The sequence below is a fragment of the Sitophilus oryzae genome, unplaced genomic scaffold (assembly GCF_002938485.1).
Source record: "Sitophilus oryzae breed Bouriz unplaced genomic scaffold, Soryzae_2.0 scaffold_111_pilon_pilon, whole genome shotgun sequence".
NCBI lineage: Eukaryota > Metazoa > Arthropoda > Insecta > Coleoptera > Curculionidae > Sitophilus > Sitophilus oryzae.
Window position 1 is genome coordinate 1,242,414 of NW_022145749.1, and position 24,812 is coordinate 1,267,225.

Sequence of the window (24,812 nt, forward strand, 5' to 3'; positions counted from 1 at the left end):
CCTTTTTAAAAACAACTCACAAGTATAAGTTATACACAATTGGGAATATTATTGAGATATTATATAATAGTATGTATAGTGTTATATATTACGAAGTCAAGTTGCACGGCAACATAATCTACTAATATTAAAATCCTTTATTTTTAAGTGCACTGTTTATATTTACTTAGTAATCGAAATAGTAGATTATTTCTTTATAATAATGGTGATGTGCGAGCGCCTAGTCATAATTATCTTAGAAAAAATTGGCGCCGGGAGGCACGCATAGCCGCCCATACTAAAATATGTTAATAAAAAGTTGGTAGGCAGTTCTTTTAGTTTCAAAGTAAAGGAATTTTTCCAATCTTGGTCCGCGGTTATTTCCCCTATCCGCCACCCGGGGTCGCGTCCGATGGGAGTTTGGAGTTCTCCACACGGATTTTCTCAAAAACGGACTACGGAAACACGGAATATCTCAAAAACTGCGACTTTGACTGATTTTGATATTATTACAATTAATATAATATGAGTTACGATTATTTAAAATTTTTAACGCCCTCCCATACCCTCTTACCAACCCCCCACCCCCACTATAAAAACTAATGGCCAGATTCTCTGGTGCCACAGTATTTTTGTGCCAAATTTAATTAAAATCGGTTTAGCGGTTTTTGAGTTATCGTGTTATAGACGGACAGACAGACACCATGAAAATATTTTGTATTTAGGTCATTTATGACCCAAATAACTCATTTTGAGTGAAACTAAAAACAGTTTTTTGCCGATCTTAATAGCCTACCATACCTGCTGGTATGGTCGGCTAAAAAATGTCTAATATTGACAGGTCACTATAAGTTGTTGATTAGGTGCTTTCAAAGACACTAAGTAAAATAACTGACTTGGTTTTACATGCACAACTCAAGATCTCACAACTTTTTTTAGTGGAAGAAGAGGGGATCTCGTTTGTTTTTGCAAGTCATTTTTTTTTTCTGGCTTAATATATTTTGACAATATAGCTAGCTTTTGACAATTTATATGTCTTCTTGTAACTACAAAATACAAAACACGCTAGATGCTGCGCAGCCACGAGAACAAGCAGGCTTTAGAAGCGACTTCAGCACGATTGATAAGAGAAACTATAAGACGAACAAAATAATACGAACTTCAACTAGCCATAGACTTTGAGAAGGCTTTCGGCTCAATATATCCTATGGTAATAATAAAAGAGTGGATACGACAAAAGACCCAGGTAATAGATATGAATGAAATCCCTCAAGTAGCAATGGGCAGGATATCTGGCGAAAAGGACGGACAAGAGATGGATAACAAAAATTACAGCATGGCACCCACGAGGAATTAAGAGATCTAGAAGAAGACTTGAGATGGGATCATGATGTTAGACAATTAGCAGGGATGACTTGGGCCCGCATAGCCAACAATAGTCAACAATGAGCCCTACTACAAAGAGGGCATCTAAATATTGGAGGGAGGCTACACCATAATTGAAAATGGTTGAATAAGCTGAAAATGATGAGGATGCTGTCTTCTTGATCATTCAGAATTAAGATTATTGATTATTGCTTTATCAATAACGAAGTTTCAGGGGGGTTAAAACTGACGTAAGTTGCTTCGAGATAAGAATGGCACATCGATCGACATGGCGACAGGTTATCTTATATCTTTTTCTCATCTCTATTAAACTCTACTACTTATTTAGAGTACTCAGTAGATTTTAGATACAATGGCATGATAATTTTGAAATTACTCTAAAAGCTAATATTTTTTTCTAAAAATAAAAAAATATTACCAAAGTTACTTGTTTTAGGTATATAATATTATATTACAATAGAGTTATAAAATTTTACATTGAAATTAAAAATAAAATAAAAAATATTATGTTGCTATATCTAAATCAAAATTATGTTATATTGTTATATACCTACTATTGTCTAAATATGTTCAGTTTTACATTTCTTCGTAATTCTCAAAACGATAATAAATTTTATCTTTTAAATCACCCTGTATTTTTTATTAAACCTTTAAAAAAAGTTATTAGAAAATAAACTGACTCTTATTTTTTAAAGTTTATTTTATTCAGTTCGCAAAAGAATGCATACTACATTATAATATAATAAAGATAAAAACTTTTTAATAGGAAATGTATATCATACACTATTAAGTTATGTTAGTGGCTTATAAGGCTGAATATAAGGAATAGGTAAAACCTAACAAACCTAGTTGGCTAAATAACTAATTCAGAAGCAGAGAATATTTCATTATACACAAATAAGGAACTATTTGTTAAATGAACTATATTGATGAATAATGATATAGGTAATTTCATATAACCACAAAGTAATACCTAGTTTATAAAAAATAAGAAGATATAATTAAATATATGTATTTTATAGGTATCGCAATGAAGAAAACTATAATCTTTATTAGGTATTTTACTAAAGTTATCATTTTAAGTAAAATGGGTTTAGCAAATAATACTTTTTTTGATTACTAAAAGTGCCAAATAAAATAAGAGTATTTTTAAAGTTATGTTTTTATTAGATACTTTATAAGGAACAATTGTGAAATATAAATAAAAAATATAGTTGGTACTACAACATATTTGTTGCTTTCTTTAAATTTTCTAAAATAAAAAAAAATATAAAGTAACGTATAATATTAGTATACTAAATAGAAAAATACAAAATAATAAAAATATAGGTACAAAAGTATATTCCTGAAATGTTGCTTTCAGATCTTACAATTTGCTAATAATATCACTTCAGACCATAAGAATATATACTAAAACATACTGTCAATAATACTAACATGTATAATTTAGAAGAATTTAATATCCGCATACTTATTTTGTTTATATATTACCATATAATTTTTAGTTAAGATAATATCTATGTACATTATTTTAAAATTATTTCTTTAAGGATTTTTATTTTAATATTTACAATAACTATATTAAGATTTTCATATAATTACAACAAATAAATATATTATCTAACTAAATACTTAAACATACGTTTTTCAATTCTACATTTTACATACGTAGGTTAAGTATATATGTACTTAAAATGTTTTTATTATTATTTTCAAAATATATATAGGTAACCATGTTTTATAATGAGTTATATACGTAAAACATAATTAACAAATAAATAAAATGATTTCAAAAAATAACAACTCAATACAGCTTTACAATAATGTCGAACGTTTGATATTTAAGCTGCCTCAGTACAGTATGTGTAAAAGACTCATAATAGACCTGCTTATTAATTCATTTTTAACTTATAATTATCGATAACTATAATTCTATCTTATTGAATATAATAAAAGAAAAAAGCTACTAGTTTTGAAAAAATCAATCGTCAAACTTTAAAGAATAATCGTCGAACTTTAATAAATGAAATAATCTCTGTATATAGGCTGTGGCGGCTCTATGGCCCAGATCCCACTTTGAGCCACCTATGATGTTGTTTTTAGGGCGAGTCGTTTTTGAAACTCGATAAAATTATGATTTTGGTACAAAAAGAATCTCCAAAAGAAATCTAGATTCTCCACTGTGTATAGGTACAATCTTTTATAACATACATTTCTGAATTTTATTTGTTTTAATAATTGTTTTGTACTTTTATACCCTGTTGTATTCGTTTGAAACAATTGGTTAATTATGCTAAAAAAAAGAAAACATATAGTTGCGGATAAAGCGTAAATATCTTAAAAATATTGTCATCATTAACGGCATTTTTCTGGCCCTTAGCTACAAAACACGCCTCCTTTTGCCCATAGGGCAGATCTTGAAGTGACAGAGCGTGTGATCTGAAACAAGTGGAAATATTCGTTATTATTTACAAATGCAAGTTGTTTTTTACTAAAAATAAATGACTGTGCAGGCGTTTGTTTACTACTTCTTTCATTTTTGTAGTAAGGACGTATTTTATTCTCAATTTGAAGACAAAACAGTTAGATATTTGTTAAAAGGTATGAAGTAAATTTACCTATTTTGCTAAGCTATCTTAAATAAAAAATAATAGTGACGATTGTGTATATCTATCTATACAGGGTGCTACAAATTCGAGGTACGAGCATTGGCATCTCAGTAACCGTAATAGATACGAACATGGTTAAATTGGAGCAAAGTTGCGCTTTAGGATGTCCACCAAGATGCAATGAAAACAGTTTTGAAAATTTCAAGGATTGCTGAGTTTTTTGGAAAAAACAAATTTTTTTTGAAAATAAATAGAAATAATTTTTTCCTGTCGTTGTTTTTTAAAAAATCAAAAAATTAATTGCACATTCTCATGGCCACTTTATTAGGGTTATCTGAAAGTATTTTTATAATTTCAAATTAGCTGATACATTGTAATCGTTGAAATCCAGCCATCCTTGAAATTTTTAAAACTTTTTTGATTGCATCTTGGTGGACATCCCAATGGGCGCAACTTTGCCCCAATTTAATTATGTTCGTATCTTTTACGGTTACCGAGATATCAATGCTCGTACCTCGAATTTGTAGCACCCTGTATATGTATATTTCTTTCAATTAATCTTTAATTATTAATATCTATGTATATTTCTTTCAATTAATCTTTAATATACAGATATATGCTAATAAGTTAGTAACTAAAGAAGAAAATTATATATATTTAGTTATCGAAAAACATAAAGTTATGGGGAATCAAAAAGTAGTTTTATATCACAAAATATCTTAAAAGTCTCAAAAAATATTCCACATCTTTCCAATAACGAGTATAAAATAATATTGCATAAAGTTCATGTACGTTTATAAAAATTATAACACCCCTTCTTACATATTGAAAGAATATTTTTGTAAATTACCGTCAAAAGAGTTCACACATGATATAATGATATATACAAAATTAATTTTCCTATGATGAATTCATTCCATATAAACTATTTTTAAAAATATTAAGACTTATATAGCAGATAAAAATTTCAAACTATTGTCAGAGTCTTGTTTTCCGTTAAAAAATTGTTTATATTAAATTGTGTTATTTTAAGAAATAATATTTTATTTGAACCTCTAATTGACTTTTCTTGACCGCATGTATAGAATGTCGTTTCCTAGACGATGCGGTTTGCATTGTTGATGATTATTTTGACTGTCTATGCTTCGTATATGTCGCTTTGTGGCCATCCCTTTTATGCGTGGGACAGACGCCTTGTCGCTTAGCTGCGGAACAACAATATTAAGCTATGTCGCTTTGTGGCCATCCCTTTTGTGCGTGGGAAAGACGCCTTGTCGCTTAGCTGCGGAACAACAATATTAAGCTATGTCGCTTTGTGGCCATCCCTTTTGTGTGTGGGAAAGATGCCTTGTCGCTTAGCTGCGGAACAACAATATTATGCTATGTCGCTTTGTGGCCATCCCTTTTGTTTGTGGGAAAGACGCCTTGTCGCTTAGCTGCGGAACAACAATATTATGCTATGTCGCTTTGTGGCCATCCCTTTTGTGCGTGGGAAAGACGCCTTGTCGCTTAGCTGCGGAACAACAATATTATGCTATGTCGCTTTGTGGCCATCCCTTTTGTGCGTGGGAAAGACGCCTTGTCGCTTAGCTGCGGAACAACAATATTAAGCTATGTCGCTTTTTGGCCATCCCTTTTGTGTGTGGGAAAGACGCCTTGTCGCTTAGCTGCGGAACAACAATATTATGCTATGTCGCTTTATGGCCATCCCTTTTGTGCGTGGGAAAGACGCCTTGTCGCTTAGCTAGGAAACAACAAAAATATTTAACTATTTTATATACTCGATTATGGTGATGTGATCATGTGTATTTTCTAGTGATGCTCAAGTATATTTTATTTTTATAGATTGCAAATTGCGTGATCAGAGAGTGAGTGTTTACACAAGAGTTTGAGTACACTAGTTCGATTACACAAGTGTCCCGGCATCTAAGGTGAGTTTAGCTTCTTTTGTTTATGTTGTTTGAATATTAAATTGATATTAATACCATTCATATATTATGCTATATAAAAAAAAAATATTTTATTTTTCTTACTCGCTCTTACACTATAATTTAAATTTACTAATTTACACCACAAATACCATTCCATCTACAATATAAACAGTATATTAATCAATTTAAGTCTTATAGATATGACCTAGACCATATACAGGGTAGCCCATCGAAAACGTTCCGCAAGGCATAACGGCCAGGATTTTTTTTTTCAAAAAAACCAAAAACACGTCAATTTTGTTTGTGAGGGGGACAACTTTTGCCCCAAAAATGATTGCAAAATCTTCAACCTTCTAAGCGGGGGTGTCATCGTCCAACTTTTTTCAAATGGGAAGGGGGGTCAAGTGGTACCGCAATGAAAAGGGCTTTTTATTCTCTATACTTTCCCGCTTTGTTTTTGAAAATCGGTCGAGTCATTGAGAAAATATGAAGGATTGAAATTTGAAAAGTTTATTTAAACATTTATCAGAGTAAATGATAAGGATAAATTCCTTCGACCAATTTGCCGCTTTTTCTTATTATTTCTAGATGTTTACGCATTTTTTCGCTTGCCACAAGGTTGAACGATCAGGTGCGGCAGTTGCTAGATAGCTGTTCTGTGACTTGTGCGTTGAAGTTCTTCTCAATATCGTTAAACTGACCTAAAATAGAATTTCCAAAAATACCAGCCCACACGTTCAATTTCTGAGGGTTTTGTGTGCACACCTCGTGAAAACCCCCTCAGTACCCAGTTATGCCGATTAACTACACCGTTCAAAAAGACAGTTATCCGCCATTAAATAGGATTATTATCAACTCGTTCACTCAAAGTTTCACAAAATTGCAAGCGACGATCAAAATCGTCTTCGTTGAGTTCTTGTACCAACTGAATTTTGTACGGGTGGAACTTGTGTTTTTTTAATATCCTTTGGACACTGCTACGATTCACGCCGGATAATTTTGCATTGGCTAATTTTCTTGTACTCAGCGTACTATCCATGGCAACTTGGCCCAATACGAATATCTCCATAGCTTCATTTACTACAGGGTTTTCCCTCTGCCTCTTTTTGTTCATAACGGAACCAGTTTCGCGAAATTTTGCTGCTAACTCGCAAACAATTTTGCCATAAAGGTGTTTTTCAGGATGGCATTCATTGAATATCTGCGGAACCCGATTGCTACATTCATTATTTTTAAAATAATTTTCGATTATTTCCACTTTTTCTGCAAGTGAGTACACCATAATTGTTAAAAAGTTTAACGATATTGAGAAGAACTTCAACGCACAAGTCACAGAACAGCTATCTAGCAACTGCTGCACCTGATCGTTCAACCTTGTGGCAAGTGAAAAAATGCGTAAACATCTAGAAATAATAAGAAAAAACAGCAAGTTGGTCGAATGAATTTATCCTTATCATTTACTCTGATATATGTTTAAATAAACTTTTCAAATTTCAATACTTCATATTTTCTCTTCTCCGATTTTCAAAAACGAAGCGGGAAAGTATAGAGAATAAAAAGCCCTTTTCATTGCGGTACCACTTGACCTCCCTTCCCATTTGAAAAAAGTTGGGGAATGACACCCCCGCTTAGAGGGTTGAAGATTTTGCAATCATTTTTGGGGCAAAAGTTGTCCCCCTCACAAACAAAATTGACGTGTTTTTGAATTTTCTGAAAAAAAAAATTACCCTGGCCGTTATGCCTTGCGGAACGTTTTCGATGGGCCACCCTGTACATACTGACTGTTTTCATACATGACCTGTAGCATATATATTTTTTTATTTTGAAGTGAAATAACTCGGTTACTTTGGAGATATTTGAAAAACGGTAAAGAGAAAATATGTTTCTTTTATCGATATTATAAGCCTTGAAGATATTTGCACTTATTTAAGACTCATTCGGTATAAAAAAGACTAGAGTATCTCTATAAACAATTTTTTATCAGAAATACTTTTTCTGTTTTTTAGATTTCTGTCCCCCAGATTTTTTTAAGACTCAAATTTGGTTAGGTTAAAAAAAAATCCATAACGCTGTCAGATGGAGCGGAGCGTCCGCGACTTCGAGCAAGTACCATGAGTTTATATGAACAATTTCACATGGGTCGCGTATGCTCCGTCCGGATGATGGCCATATACATAAACCCATATATAAAAACACGCGGTAGGTCCGCTCCATCTGAATAAATAATACTTACAAGTTTTGTAATTTCGCTTCCCTCTGCGACTTCTGGTGGTCTTGGTCTCCACCACTACATAAGATTGCTCAATTTCATCCTTGAAACTGTTTACGAAAGATTCGCTGTCGATTTCGTTCGTTTTGTATTCGTGTATTCGAACATCCAAAAGTTCTTGATTCGCCTGTAAAAAATAGTAACAGCATTATAATTTATATTATAGAATAAAGTGAATTTAGTAATAACTATTCCTTTAAAATATCTTTCTAAATTTTCTCCGTGAATATAAATCCTAGCTAAATAAGCAGGATTTATATAAGAGCCTCCACAGACGCTCAGTTCTTTACCACATGCTAACTAGTGATGGAAAAAACCGATTAATTTCAATAATCGAGTTTTAACCGATTTCAATAATCGAGCGATCGCTCGAGCGAAATATCGCTCGTATTTAAAAATACGGTTTTTCGCCCTTCGCTTGTTGTACTCGTAACGCCAAGTCGTAAGAGTCGAGTTTATCGAGTCGTAAGAGTCGACTCGATATGAGAAATAAAATCGTGTGATTCGATTCATTAAAAAGAATCGTAATGCGCATCACTACTGCACAGCCAGCTTGAGAGCCTTAAAATTCCCACATACGTGCCGATATTCCTGTACAAGTCGTGTTTGCACAGGCGGCTTGTGTAAAAAAAACTGAGCATCTGTGAGTGCCTTGACTGTACAATTCCATAAGATATGAAATGTCAAAATCGAAAAAAATAATTGTCATAAAAAATGCGGCGTCTGTTAAATCGAAAAATTTATTTCTGTATTTTTTCCGTTACTTTGTTCGCTATACAGGTTTACAAATTGTTCAATAATTCTTTATAATTAATATTTTTTTAATGGGTATCTTGTTCCAGAGGATGTGATTAATAAAATTTCTATTTTACAAAAACTTCAATGACCCTACGAGGGTTATCGCATTTTTTCTCTCTCAAAAATTTATTGCTTTACATTGTTCTTCTGAATAAATCCGCGAGTGTTGTTTGTTTACTGTTGATAAATAATCCGATACATGTAATTTGGTATGAAGAAATTGAAATTAAAAAAAAGTCTGTTGTATGATTAATTGAGGATGAAGTCATTGCCGTTATTAGACTTGTTGTCCGCGTGTGAAATAATAGTTTGATAATAGTTATCCAGTGGTGGCTGATCTGTAGTAATCTTCCTACAAGACTAAATATTTCACAATTCTCCTAAAATGGATATTTTTCTTAGTATTGTCGAGAATGATCAAAACATATAATAAAGGAATAGAGTCGAAAAGACTGTACAGGTTGTCCCATTTTGGTTGTAATCATACGGTATCTCCGTTATTAGTGAAGATAAAAGGATGCGGTTTGCACAAACCAGTCCCACTTTTTTGTCAAACGAAAGATGCTGTAAACTAAATTTTTATAGCCCTCTTTGCCTCTGAGCTACAGGGTATATCCTGCTATCTGTCTCTTATTTTATTTTAAGAGCCACTAATATTTTTTTTATATATTAGGAATACTTAACTCTCTACCGCTATTTGTAAATCTTGGAAGTTATCGTACCGGAACTTTCAACTATTCCTTTAGCTAATTTACGTGAAATATCAGCAAGATGAAGCTTTCCTTAACAACTTTGAAAATATTAGAATTTTGTTAAATTATTATTTCTCAAATTAATTAATTGGAACCAATTGACCCATATGATGGCCTCCCTGATTCCCGGATTTGTCCATTCTCGATTTCTGATTTTGGGGATTTTTAAAATATGAAATATATCGTGGCAACTACAACAATGTCGAACACATGGAAAATGCTTTAGTAATACAAGCTTTTAGATATTTGCAAACCCATCCCGTTATAATAAATTCCGTTATAAAGAAGAAAAATATGTATTCAGATTCAGTGGTAACAGTTCAAAAGTAAAATATATCAATCCCAAATAAAACTTTAATGTGTGTATGACTATTTTAGTAAATACCGTTTTGATTTTTTTGTTATTTATCACGGCCTACTAATAAAAAAATGATTCATTTTAAATATTGAAGTAAATAGTGAAAATAAATAGAGAGTTATATATATTTTTGAGAAGCTCATAACAACGGATCATATGATTTATAAATATATAGGATGTTCCATTTGAAAAAACATAACTTTAGTTCATATTTTCAAAAATATTTTTCCGTAGAAAAACAGACTATGCCACAGCATTCTACGTAAAAAGTTCTACAAGAATCAGTTTTCACCTTCTCGATATCATCCACAATAACGGAGATACGGGGGCTGTCCCAAATTGCAAAATTTTCGAAAAGACCCTGTAGCTCAGAAACGAAGGGGGTTATGAAAATATTGTTTACAGCATCTTTCGTTTGACAAAAAAGTGGGACAGGCAACCGCATCCTCCGCATCCTCCTATCTTTACTAATAACGGAGATACCATATGATCTCAACCAAAATGGGACACCCTGTACAAGGAACAGATTTCAAAAAATTAATAGGTAGTTGACTATTGATGATCTACAGAATAATTTTTTTGTTTGTTTGTTTCTCTCTTTATTATATCAAAGCATCACTGGGCATCATTTTTTTAAATTTTACTTTCGCGGAACCGTAATCGTGTTCGAAATTATTTTCTATTATTGAAATTTATGTATAGTGTGGTTACTTTATTGGTAAATTCAAGAAATTATGAAAAACTTTATAATCCAACAGAGTTTGTCAAAGAAATCAACAGACGACGATTACGTTCAAATTTAGTTTTAGTTTTTTTGTAAAATAGATGCCATTTTATTTCTTAAAATTATTATCTGTTAAATGCCGATCATTCTGCTTCTTACAAGAAGCAATCTCTATGCGTCACTTTTGATGGAAGGCTGTAATTGTGTCTCGACTAACTTTTATTAGTATGTAAAGCCCGCAATGCTTTACCTCATAGTCATAAGTTTGAACCATAAGGTATAGTATTTCCGAAGTCAAATGGAAGTAGTGAGACTCTTAAGGCATTTATCCAGCCGAAACAGTGATGCAGAAGTTCCCAATAGCGGCAAAAAATCAAAATATCAGAAGTATTTTTTTTAATTATAATAATTTCACTCGTATACTTTTTAATAGTCCATATTTTCAGAATTGCGAAAGTTTTCGAATAAAACGGGCTCATTATTAATCCCTGATAAGAAATGTTCGCGCTTATAAGATTATTAGCTGAAGCTAAAATATTTTGATTAAATAAAATTAGTGCGTTTAACGTTGGTGATAAATTAGCTAAAAACTGATGGTACTCTGAGAAAGTCCAATATTTTCAACTGTTTTCCTTCATGGTAATTCTAGTTTTGACTTATTTGGTACCATAAAAAAATTAAAAAAGAACTTAATGTAATTTAGAACTGCTTAATTTAAAATCACATCTGTAAAATCGCTTATTTCTGGGGCTTACTCAACCGGGTCTTACGGGAAAGTTTTACACATTTTAGGTAAGCTAATACACAAAATGCTCCAAATTGCTCCAAAAAATATGACGTAGGTTACAATTATAAGCCTTTTTTCTTCATAACACCAAAGTTTCATGACCAACATTAACTCACAAATACCTTTTAGGTTGCCTAACTCTCCCGAAAACCACGATTTAGTTTCCCAAAATAAATTACTTATTACAGTATATTAATGCCTGTTTCTTAGGTGAGGTAAAATATTGTTGTTGATTATTTTTAATTAGTTTTAGAAAGGAAACTTTAATGTATTTTCTGTTATTCAATTTAATTTTCGATAGATATACATGGTAAAAATAATTTTTTAATGTGTAATTTTAACTAGCTTAAGTTTTTATTTGTTTTGTGCTTATATATGACATTAAATTTAATATTATTAGAAATCTTATTAGTTGTCAATAATTATTGTTAATATAAACTACAAGGATGTGTCAATGTGTCTATGATGCATCAACATTCAATCAAAAACTTTTATCAAGAATGTCATGCATCTTCTACTCATTTTCTCGGACAGAGTAAGAGATCACCAAGACTTCTTCTGTCAAGTAAAATAGAACAGCATCCTGAGGCTGAAAACTTATTATAGATTAAATTATTCTATTTTTTTATCCATTTGCTAAATCCATCTTAAATATATTATCCATCTTATCTAGAAGCTTTAGGATAATTTTTAGTTTCTTTTTCTTGCAAAATAAAAACACTAAATCACCACAATACACCAAAACACTTTTACTTTTACACTGGACGCGCGTTTCGCTAACCATGTTAGCATCATCAGCAGATGATTATAAACTGTTGAAAAAAACTGAGTAAACTAGTTTATAATCATCTGCTGATGATGCTAACATGGTTAGCGAAACGCGCGTCCAGTGTAAAAGTAAAAGTGTTTTGGTGTATTGCGGTGATTTAGTGTTTTTATTTTGCTGTGTAACACCAAAGGTTCCAACCCTCAACTGTAATTCTTTTTCTTGCGTATTAAATTCTTGTAACTAAGTTCTAATTATAATCTAAGTATAATATTTTTACCACAGATAATTACAGATATTTCTAAATTATATAGAACATTTAAATTTAATTAAATGGTTGTAAATGAACAACTGTTTCCATGTAATGCGAAAAGAGCGCTCAGTCTTTTAGATGACTTAGTCAACTTAGTGTTACTTTCATTAATAGGCAACTACATAAAATATATACAGAGGTATTTAGTTTCTTTTTTATTCTCATGGAGATGAATATAAATATATTTTTTAAGTTGAATTTAAGTAATACTTATTGTTAACTAGTTCTGAAAAAAGGATTAATTATATTAAAAAAGAAATGCTAATTCTATTGTAAGGGGCTGAAAATAAAACCCTATATATCTATTTATGTGTTTACACAAACTATTTTGATTTTTTAAACTTTATGAAAAATATAGTACTAAATTAATATGATATTAAAGGCAAAATAATATAATTAAATTTTTTACAGCCAATTTAAGTACACTCTGTATACATAATTCAATTTTATGAATTCAGAACACCACTTATATACTTAGAAAACCACATTTAAAAAAAAATAATTGTAAAAAATGTAGTAGTATCTAAGCTGAGAAATTATTTTTCGCCACTTTCGTTTTCGGCATAACTGTGCGACGCCGACAAAGGCAGTGCCCAAAATTAAGAGTCACAATCTATTTCCAACTGACTTCAGAGAAACTATACCTCTGCCAAATAAATAGAACAGCCTAATATTAGGTTATAAAAATTTCGCAACATCTAATTCCGTTAACTGGGTACATGAAAATTTATAATAACACATCTTCAAAATTATTTTAATATGACCACAGAAAAAAAGGCCACAAGCCGCGCCACTGGCTAACTTAAATTGATAATATTTAATTTGATAATAAAGAAACGAGCGATTTATGGAATTTGATGTACGCAGAAAATAAATTAACTGACGAAAAACACGTATCAGACAAGATGGTACCAAAGAAGAAACACATTAGCAGATAAACTAAATTGATAAAATATTTTGATATTGAAAAGTACCGAACAATTAAAGGAATTCGATTTCGAAATGTATTGACGGAAAACATAAATTAGACGGTACCGAATAAGAAACAAAAATATTCAAGATGTCGAATTTTTGGAAATTTGGCTTTTCGGTTGTTAATATACTCCAAGACTTTCAATTCCATTCAAAAATAGTTTTTTAATGTCATAAATTATAATTAATAATTGTTATAATATTAGCGATTTTGTTTGTTCTTGATTAATAATAAAATAGAAATCTAAAAAGTAAAATAGTTATGATTCATGTTTTTTCATAAAATTTCATTGCGTAAAATCGTAAAATCCAAACGAAAACCAGCTTGTCAATAGTAAAACAGATTTGCTTAACCAGCAAAAAATTGTTAACGTTTGAGGGGGTATATTCCCCCTTATGGACAGAAGCGATAAACACAAACAATAAAGAAAAACTATTTAAAATGTCTAAATGTAACTACTACGAGCATACTTTTTTAGCAGACACATCTGTTATAACCATTTATGTTCTGATAGATTTAATTTTTATTTAGAATCTTTCTTTTTCATATCAAAGCGGGTTTTCAAAGCGATGCCAACTTTTTTTTCAACTTTACAAAAATCCGTAAAGTTTTTTTAGGGGTTAACATTTTAAAAAATGATAAATACTTGAATTACAGTTGGAAAATTTTGGACAATATTGATTTGAATTTAGGAGGGTTTGAAATTGCTTTAGAGGAAAAGTTTTGGAACAGTTGAAAACAGTTTTGGAAGTGTCACTGAAAGACGGAAACCGGCGCTTCTGTTCACACTTGTCATTTTGATAGTTGAATACATTCAGTTGATATAGTTCATTGATATTGATACATTCAGTTGATTCATAGACATTCGTTGATTTCGTAAACATAAATTATCTATAAATTATCACTTCTTCGAGAAGTATGTTTTACGATTAGCGTATTAGTTACACAATATTCTGATGTATTGAAAAAGATGAAAATATCATTGATGGTGGGCCAGGCAGAGAGTTTATGCAGAACAAAAAACGTTTTCTTAAAAGTTGACAAACTGAACGAAAAAATCCGTTCTCACACTGCAGTTTGTATTCATCGTTCAGTCAAATCGAACAAAAGTCGAACTAACTTTCTCTTTCACTGAAAGCCTGAATATACTGTTCAGTTTTACTGAAAACTTGTCCTCGCTTTCGTTATTCGATCAGTAACACTGAATCAGTCATAGCTAGTTGTACTGTAAAATGAGACCATGCGTTTAGTAAGTATAATTTAATTATTTCTCATTTTCTCTCAATTAATTTATTTCTCATTTTCAAATTAAATTACACTGAATTAACTGATCTTACCAGCGAACAACAATCATAAACAGAGTGAAACTAAAATGATGGACACTTATTTTAATTTTCAATTAAGGTGGGCTAACCTTAAATTTGAACAAAAATATTTTAATAATATGATAATTTTTTGTTATTATAAGTTGCGAATTTCTAGTCTAAATTTCTTCTCCTAGGAGATGCGATACCTTGTCTTTGATGGGGAAGCTTCTTGTCGGGTGACAGGGGGAATCCCCTTTAGCTGGGTCTAAGGAGCATCTCATTGTCTTGTCCCTGGCTGTAATGTCGTGGCCAGGGAATTGCACCAAGACGCATAACGATGCTAGATGGGATTACCCATGCCTGTATCACAAGCTTCGCTAGAACTCCAATGTAAAGGCATCGAGTTGACTAGTCATCAACTCGAGGGAGGAAAGCCATGGTCAAGTTCTCACAATAGGAATCTGACCTCAAATCCAAGGAAGCAATAGAGAAAGAGAGATATATCATCTATTATAGATTCGGGACAACCCCAGTATCAGGTCTGAGGAGAGACCAAGTTAGAGAGGTGGAGAAAATGGAGACTCGCTCTTCCAGCGCGTCCACCTCACAGGTACCTCAGCGAGAGACAAGTTCCTCGACTGTGAAGGGCACAGAGGGCCAAAATGGCCAAACCCCAACCGTGAACGAACGTATACACTTGGAGTAGGTAGATGGCCATTTCTCGGAGGAAGAGCATCTGTTGTCAGAGGAAGACGGGAAATATCCTAGAAACGTAGGTTTGCCACCCTGGTTCAAAAAAAATATTTTTTTTAATTTATATTAAGCAAAAATAATTAATAGTTTTGATGATGTAATGAATATTCCGTATGGTAAAAATACTTTTCGATATTTACACATTCTACTTTAACCTTTTTCAGATAAATCACTTATTCCGACTTTGGCCCAGATTTTTCTAAGGAGCTGCAAGGCATTCCACATAATAAAATCTGTTTTTACTGCCATGCCAATAGAAAAAGTACATACCATTAAACTAGTCGTTATTGTTTTGGCTTGGATAGATTTATTTTTTTAATCTGTGATTTAAATCAATTTAAGTACTTTTTAAGCAAGTAAACACAGGTTATTATAGTTGGGATTAAAAGTTTTGGTGTTATAACAAAAAAATAAAACACTAATTTACCACAATAAATCAAAACACTTTACTTTTAAACATTGAACGCGCGTTGCGTTAACCATGTTTGCATTATCAGCAAAACTAAATAGCAAAACTAAAACTCAAAACTAAAATTTGCTGCTGATGTTAACAGGGTTAGCGATACGCGCGTCCATTATTTATAAATACAATATTTTGATGTATTGTGGTGAATTAGTGTTTTATTTTGCTGAATATATAGATGGTTAAAATTTAACATTTCAATTTTATGCAAATTTTATTTTGGTTATTGAAAAATCTCAGTACTTCGCCTCCGAAGTAGAAAACTTAAGAAATCGAGACATTAAGAAGAAAAAGAAATCCATTAAATTACTTTTTTGTAACACTGATAAAAATACAAAAAAATGTATAAAAATATGATAATATAGAATTTAGTGATAACCAGCCAATCAAAGAGGTCTCGTATGAATTCAAGACTCCGATAAGTCGAAAATGACATCACAATTATTAATAAAAATCCTCCACTGGATACAAATAATTAACGTTCTCCACATGAGGCGAAGTGTGAAGAAATTGATAAAGTTCGTACGAACAGTAGCGTCTTGCAGTCTCCCTCCTTATCATCATTTTCGAGATATTTTCTTTGACTTATGTTACATTTATTTTTTAATCAACACTCTTTTTAAATTTGCCGCTATTTTTTGACCTTTCGACCATATTTAACAGAATAAGGATGATATACAGGGAAGATTTTAGTTAAGCTCGAAGACATACCTGATAATGACGTTCATTCAGAAAAATGCAATATCATCCATGCAGTGCTTAATTTTGTACAGGGTTTCACCTGAAGCCTCAGAAAGTGAAATAACAGTAAACAAAAGGCTATCAGAAAATTACTTTTTCTAACGGAATACCCTGTGTATATTTATTTTTACAAACTTGCTTATACAAAAGTTGTAGAGGTTTTAATTAAAACAACTTTGTTAATAACCTCTATTGCCGAAAAATGTAAAGAGGGCGCAACCCAAAGAATGACGCGTAAAGCGTAAAAAAGGATAAAATCCAAAATAGACGGACACTTCCCATATCAAATATATGGGCAAACCTGTAATTTTGTCATCTGCTTTTTAAATAAAATCTAACTGCATTAAAACTTTTAATTCTCCATTTTTTTATTCTTCCCTTATATTTTACCTAAAGTGATTGGTCTAAATAGATATAAGCGTAGAAGGTACCGTATTAAATATCTCTGAAAACAAGGAACAGCATTTGAATCAGAATTTTTCCAAAAAACAAATATTATATTTTCTGTACAGAATCTTAAAAGTACGGTGCTATGAAAAAGTTTTATGATGAAGCATATTTTGGATCATGACAGATAAACAATTCTAACAGCGCTTTCAAATTGAGCGGATCGTCCGCGCCTTCGAACAAATACCATGAGTTTTTATGAACAACATCCGGACGGAACATACGCGACCCATGTGAAATTGTTCATATAACAGCGCTTTCAGATTGAGCGGAGCGTCCGCTCCATGTGAAAGCGCTGTTGTGAAAAATAACATTAGGTTTTTTGACTGTCAAAGTCCGCTTGATCTTAAAACTCTTTGATCATTCAGTACAATATTTTAATTGGTACTCTAATGTTGTTATCTCTCTATACTTTTAAGTATATCAAAACACGTTTTTTATTCACATTAATATAGACAAAACAAATTTAAGATTTTTAAAACATTTCGTAATAAGGAAATTCTGAAGTTTTTTTGATTAATGAAATGTTTCTGAAAGGTTTTGTGTTTTGTAAATGTTTATATATTTTCGAAAATTTTGAAATGACACAAATTTTGCTTGTTATGATACAGGGTGGTCCGAACTGTATTCCAGAAACATGGGCAGCATATTCTGCAAACAAAAATAAGTAAAAAAGTTCGTATAAATGTATGTCTTAAAATGCTTAGTTTTGTAGATACAGGGTGTAGAACTTTAATTTTTATTTCGATTTTTTTTCAAATAATTTCTGAAGTAACGTCAATATTTGAATAAACATTAGTGTCTGCGAATTTTTTGACATGAGAAATATGATTTTGATGTCAATATGACTTTTGTTTATAGAGTGCGACACCTACATGTGTTTTAAGAGTAATAACTTTTTGAAGAGTAATAACTTTATGCCCGTAACTGTATAATACTACTGAGTGGAAAAATATACACTTTCGTGATTGTTTACGTAAAAAATGCCTCTTGGTAAAAATCGCTAGGAACAACCGAGTTATTTGACTGAAATGATAAATTTGGGAACTTTGTATTTTTTTAAATCATAAATTTTTCTTCTAAAAAATTATGATTTTAGTCTAATAGCTATTTAGTCAACATGTTCAATTTATGTCAATGATGACATGTATTGATAATTTCGATTCCAAATATCTCGAGAACCATTACTCGTAGCGATTTTTACCAAGAGATCTTCTTTGCATAAAAAACGTCGTGAATATATATTTTTTTACTCAGTAATTTTATACAGGTACGGACGAAAAGTTATTACTCTTCAAACCAGTTAATAAATATGTAGGTGGTGCCCTCTACAAGTAGGAGTCATATTGACATCAAAATTTTCATGTCAAAAGTCTCCCAGACACCAATTTTAATCCAAATATTGACGTCACTTCATGAATTACTTAGAAAAAATCGAAATAAATATGAAATTTGTACACCCTGTATCTCCGAAATTATTTGAAAAAATCGAAATAAAAATGAAATTTCTACCTCCTGTATCTCAGCATTTTAGGACATACATTTATAGGAACTTTTTTACTTATTTTTATTTGCAGAATATACCGCCGAAGTTTCCGGAATACAGTTCGGACCACCCTGTATATCAAAATAATAAATAATAACACTCATAAAGGATAAATAAAATACTAAAATATAATAATACAATCAATAACAAGGATAAATCAAAATTTTGAGTCACTTTCCTTCAGTTGAAAAATCAGAACAGCAACAGCATTTTGTTAATTAGACTATTTTAAAATATACATGTTTTAGTAAGTATAAGCTTTAACTGGAAACCTCGTATTTTATATGTGTAATCACTATTTTTAATTTTTAATTAAGAGTTATACTGAATCCAATGCAAAACAGTCATAAATATAGTTTGATAATGTCTGATATAAGGTGTCAGAAAATTGATATAATGCGTAAATAAAAATATTTATTGTCAAAATATCATTAATTTGCCTGTCGTTTTCTAGAATACAAATAAATGATCTTCACCCGATCAGTATTGAACGTTATTTTGTAAATTACGCATATATTAGTATTAATTAACAAGATAACGATTTTTTAAATATAAGAATGTTTAATCTAGTACTATTAGTAAACAAACGTAATCGTCGTTCATTCAAAAAATTCATTATTTTCAAATTCTGCATTATGTTAATCAACAATCTTATTAAGCCCCGTTTACACATAACGTTTTACCTGTCAGTTTTAAGTGTCAGGTAAAAGATTGAAGATCGTCTAGAAAACTGACACCAGTTGTTTTATCTGTAGCATTATGTTTAGTGAAAGGATTTTACTACAAAAATGAAAGAATTTTACTACAAAAAATGAAAGAATTTTACTACAAAAATATGCGGTTTAAATTTCATTTGTCAACACGCATATAGTTCATATCAAATAAACTTTTGGTCACGTGATTAAGCTTTACCGGCACAGCGTTGCCCACTTTTACATATTTTTTTTATAATCAAAATATTTTAGGAAACAAAAGTAAATTAATTATAAATATATAAACAGTTTTATATCAACAAAACTCACCGTCTTAACAGCACTTAAGTATAAAGGGTCATTACTACCACTTTTCCGTTCAAAATATTCTAATAAAGTCTCAATGAGTTTTTTACGGCTATTAAGCTATCTTGCACCACTTCGCACTAAAAGAGGTTCTAAAAAAAACAATGGTCGACTGCAAGGTCTGCTAGTAAACATTTTTAAGCTTAAAGTATCACAACACTATTTATTTAAACCAAAAAGTCGTAATAAAAAACTAAAATGTCAAAACAGTCGACAATGTCAGAAAATAAATAAATAAATGTGGCAACTGGACATTTTTTACAGCAGAGTTACCACCTGAATCCCCAGCGGAAAATTTAAATTCCGGTTAGTCAGCCCGGCGCCGAATATGTCCATGGTTGGTAACAATGAGCTTAAAAATTGCGCCCACGGTTACGTAACTAAAAGTTTAATAGGTATTAAATATAGCTAATTGTAAAAATTCGTAACCAGTTTTGTAAAATTACATAATTTTGGGAAACTATGGAAAAGTATTAGATTTTTAAGTCGCTTTTTTTGTAAACTTATATTTACTTCTGTGTGGGCAAAACGACAGTTTTGTTGTCGAACTGAACAGCCGTTTATTGTATAACTCATTAACGCCACTTAATGCAAAATCTTAAATGTGAGTGTAAAACTATACTTGATATATTGAACTTTTAATGTTTATAACATTTTTAATATAAAAACTTATGAATATACCAAGTGCCTTTACACTTAAATCTATTATTTTTCAAAAATGAAGTTAATCAAATTGAGCAGTCATCGAACGGCTATTATACAGATAATTACTAATTTATCCATATTATTTCTGTAGGTAGATAAATAATATATAAGCTTTGTAAATAAAATAAATATGTATTAAAATACCTATATTATTAACCGCCATTAATACAGCAAATTATAAAAAATGAAAAGTTTTTTAAACAACCAAGTTTGGGATCTATGGAAACTGTAACAGACGTATCTGCTAAAAACTAAAGTGTTCTTGAATAGTTGTATTTAGACACTTTAAATAGTTTTCTCTTTTTTTCTTTTCGTGCTTTTGGTTTCCTTTTGCATTCAATGCAGTGGTGTTTACAAAAAAAAACCTTATGTTGTATTTCTATTTCAGTGAAAAACCCACACTTTTGTGGCCCCTCACTCGTACACAAATATTAGAAATATTGTTTCTAAAATGTATGATATAATTTTGTGGTTCTCAAAGTAGTTATCATTTAAAAACCTGTTGTGTCTGGATATAGCTGAGCAAGAAATAATTACTCCTGATTTTTAAAAGAATGAATTCTTTTGGAAAGGTTTGTCTTTCTTTATGTTTATGGATTTCCGGAAATTTTGAAACGGTAGACACCTGTGTCACAACCTGTGTGTCCTGCGTATAAATAAAACTCACAAAGAAAGATAGAGAACACTAAAAAAATAATAAAACAGTAGATGACACTTTTATTATAGAACAAAACATTTATACATTATTTTTTCCAATTAAACGATAAGAGGACTGTATAAACTCATACTCTAAATATATATTTGAAAAGATTGTAAAAAATGTTTATCAATAGATTTCAAAAGTTACTTTCCTGACAATGTATATTTCTCAGGAGGCTATCCAATTAAAAATAATTAAATATGTCAGTCTTTAAAAAATCGTAAATACCAAGAAAAAGTAGTAGGTTAAGAAAAAGAAGGTCTCAAAATGAATTTAGCAAAAACCAAAGTAATGTACAACGAACTAATAGACAGAAAAGCCATTCTAATAAATAACAAAACACTGGAAATAGTAGAACAGCTAAATTAATAAAAACACAGCTCGGGATCTCTACTACCAGAAATTAACAGAAGAATTAAGTTAGCATGGAGTGCTTATTGCTTATGGAAGAAAATCATATTCAAATCTAGAAGGCCACTTTATCTAAAGAAGAAAACATTCGATGTGTACTACCAGTTATGACTTATTCATGCAAAACCTGGACACTTTAAACGGACATTATAAGGAAACTACAGGTAGCACAACGCTCAATGGAACGAAATATGCTGGGAATAACCAGAAAAGACCGAAAAAGAATAACGTGGATACGACAAAAGACCCAGGTAATAGATGTTATCCAAATAATAATAATAGCTCCCGTATATAGCGTTTAACGCCTTTGGAGTAGCAAGGTATAGCTTGCTATAATACTAGAGCCGTTCGGTATACAAGGAAGGTAATGTGGCTAGCACTACGTTTCAACCGCCTATTATTACCTCAGGATTGTGAATCCCAAGTACTCATTTAAGGCTGAGTCGACCTAGGTACCCAAACTATTTTTATTTTAATAAAAATAGTTGGCTGATGAAATGCAAGGTAAGAACAGATGGACTACACAAATTACAGCATGGTACCTACGAAAAATTAAGAGACGTAGAAGAAGACCAAACCTGAGATGGGGCTATAATATTAGGAAATTAGGAATGATAACTTAGGCCCGCATAGCGAACATTAGACAACAATTGGCCCTACAACAAAGAGAGTTTCTAAATATCTGAGGGAGGCTACATCATATTTGGATATGGTTGAATAAGCTGAGAATGATGATGATGACTAAGAAAAATCTAAAAAAAAATTTCCTAAATAATATTCTATAATTTTATTTTTGCCTTTTTTCTAAATAATATACTATCATTTGACAAATATACACGCTGTCCAATAAAAAATAATTAAATATGTCAATCTTTACAAAATCGAATATATTAAGAAAAATCTAAAAAATCCATCTCAAAAGATTTTTTTTTTCTAAATAATATGCTATAATTTAACAAATATACAGGCTGCCAAATAAAAAATAATTAAGTATGTTAATCTTAAAAGATTCGGAAATATTAAGGATAATAAATTTTTTTTTGGATTTAGATAAACAAAAATAAGTACCTTTTTTTGTTCTCCCAGTATACGTATTATTTAAAAAAAAACTCTTTTAAAATTTATTTCTCTTCTTAATAAAAAAAGCGAAAGCTGTTATATGATGACCAAAAAATCTTAACCAGTTTATTATGGTATTAACTCTTTTATTTATATCTTAATTACTAAAATATAATTTCGATTTTTATTACATAAAAATGAACTTACCATGTATTCGTACATGTCGTTATACACAAGCCGGTTTTCAACATCACTGGCATCCACATCGACTACGTTTGGTATAATTCTCGATAAAACCACCGGAATATATCCCAAAGAGACCAAACTAGTCAATAGAAGCGGGAGTATCATAGAGAAATGAATAGAAATTTTTCAAAAGAACTATATTCGTTTATCGAAAAAAAATTAAAGTCTATTTTACTTTAACCGAATTCTGCAGATGTAAACTGTCATATCAAATCTCCAGCAGCACTGTATATCTTAATCCTTCCAATTTAACAAGTGGGATTGGTTGAGTGTTGATGCTTTTTCAGGACCGTGGGTACAAATCGGGCGGAGTGTAAATGAATTGGCGATAAGCACAAACGAATCATATTTGCGCGTTTGAAGGTGTGATATTAAGTCTTTGCCGATAACATATGCGTTTATATGTATATATGGAGCGCCCCCTCCCCTTTCCCACGTCCAATCTTGAGTACTGAAACTGATGTTTTGCTCATTAATGATTATTTTGCAGATGTTTGTTTTCACCGATTTACAAATAATTGATTGCTTAGGTTAGTTCTGTTAGAAATTTTGTTTACTATTGTTTTGATGTTTCAGTATTTAAGTTTGCCTTAAGAACATCTGGATTTATGTCAAGCTATTGCTTATAATTCTATGTTTAATGTTTTTTAATTTTTGTTTATTAAAAAGGAAAACAATTCCCTAAATTAGTTACTTTTGAATAAAATGAATTTCTTGAAAATAATCTGGATTTTTCGCCACTGGAAAAGAAAACTCCAAATAAAAAAGTAAGGTTTTTTCGGAAATGGAGACTCCAACCTAACGCTTCTAAAACCGAAGTATTATGTTTCCATTTAAACAACAATATGGCTGAGAAGAAACTTTATGTCTACTTCGATAACACAACTTCATCACAATAAAAGCCCAAAATCTCGACCGAACATTAAGTTTTAACGTACATCCATCTAAAACTGCGGAAAAGTTAAAGATCAAAAACAACATTATCCAGAAACTCTGTGGTTCGACATGGGGAGCATCGGTATCCACACTTATTATAGATTGTCTGCTGTAGGACTGTCTTGTTTACTCTGTAGTGGAGTAACTGTGCTCCAGTATGGATTAACGATTGTCACATAAAAAAGATTGAGGCACAAATTAAACAACTATATGGAAATGATCGCTAGCGTAAACAAATCCACCCCAACCCACTGGCGACCAGTTCTAAGCGATATCCAACCATCTCACCTCCGCCAAACCAATTTGCAATGTTAATCAAGGAACATAAAGGAATATAAAAAGATATTTGAGAACTTCCAGTACACAATTACATTAAAAATGCAAACAACTGACTACGTTCCAGAAAACCACCTATAAAAACCGCAAGAACTGCTATAGAAACTCAGTTTAATATTACAAGGAGATGGGTACATGATTGGTCGGAAGCTTAACAAAAAATGCATAACTGAAAGACCACCAGGATTTCTTACCGCGCAAAACCTGGTACACACTAAATCGTATCAAGTCCCAACACGGAAGATGTGCATATTTCCTAAACAAATGGGAAAAACTTTCATCTTCCTCATGCAATTGTGGGGAGGTCCAAACGAATAAACATTTTATAGAGGAAAGTCATCGACCATACGAAGGTTGCTCCGAAGATTTCCTGACCGCAAAGCTGGAAGCAATAGAATATGTAAAATGTCTAGATGTTTGTTTGCTATATATTGTTTTAACGTTTTAACTAAATAAATA

The 24,812-nt window shown here is 31.2% G+C and overlaps 1 protein-coding gene across 1 annotated transcript; it reads right to left on the reverse strand.

Moving 5' to 3' along the window:
• Nucleotides 1-2,919: 2,919 nt before the first annotated feature.
• On the reverse strand, nucleotides 2,920-23,443 carry LOC115883665. The gene is made up of 3 exons (XM_030902055.1): nucleotides 23,043-23,443; nucleotides 8,139-8,301; nucleotides 2,920-3,804 (listed from the first exon to the last, which is right to left on the reverse strand). Exons 1-3 carry the CDS (start codon nucleotides 23,184-23,186, stop codon nucleotides 3,746-3,748), a joined length of 366 nt encoding a protein of 121 aa, XP_030757915.1. The 5' UTR covers nucleotides 23,187-23,443; the 3' UTR covers nucleotides 2,920-3,745.
• Nucleotides 23,444-24,812: the final 1,369 nt, after the last annotated feature.

Coding starts and splice junctions, on each gene's coding strand:
- LOC115883665 (XM_030902055.1), bottom strand. CDS start 23,186: ATGATACTCCCGCTTCTATTGACTAGTTTGGTCTCTTTGGGATATATT. Junction 8,302..23,042: donor ACGACATGTACGAATACATG/GTAAGTTCATTT, acceptor TATTTTTTACAG/GCGAATCAAGAACTTTTGGA. Junction 3,805..8,138: donor GAAGCGAAATTACAAAACTT/GTAAGTATTATT, acceptor CACTTGTTTCAG/ATCACACGCTCTGTCACTTC.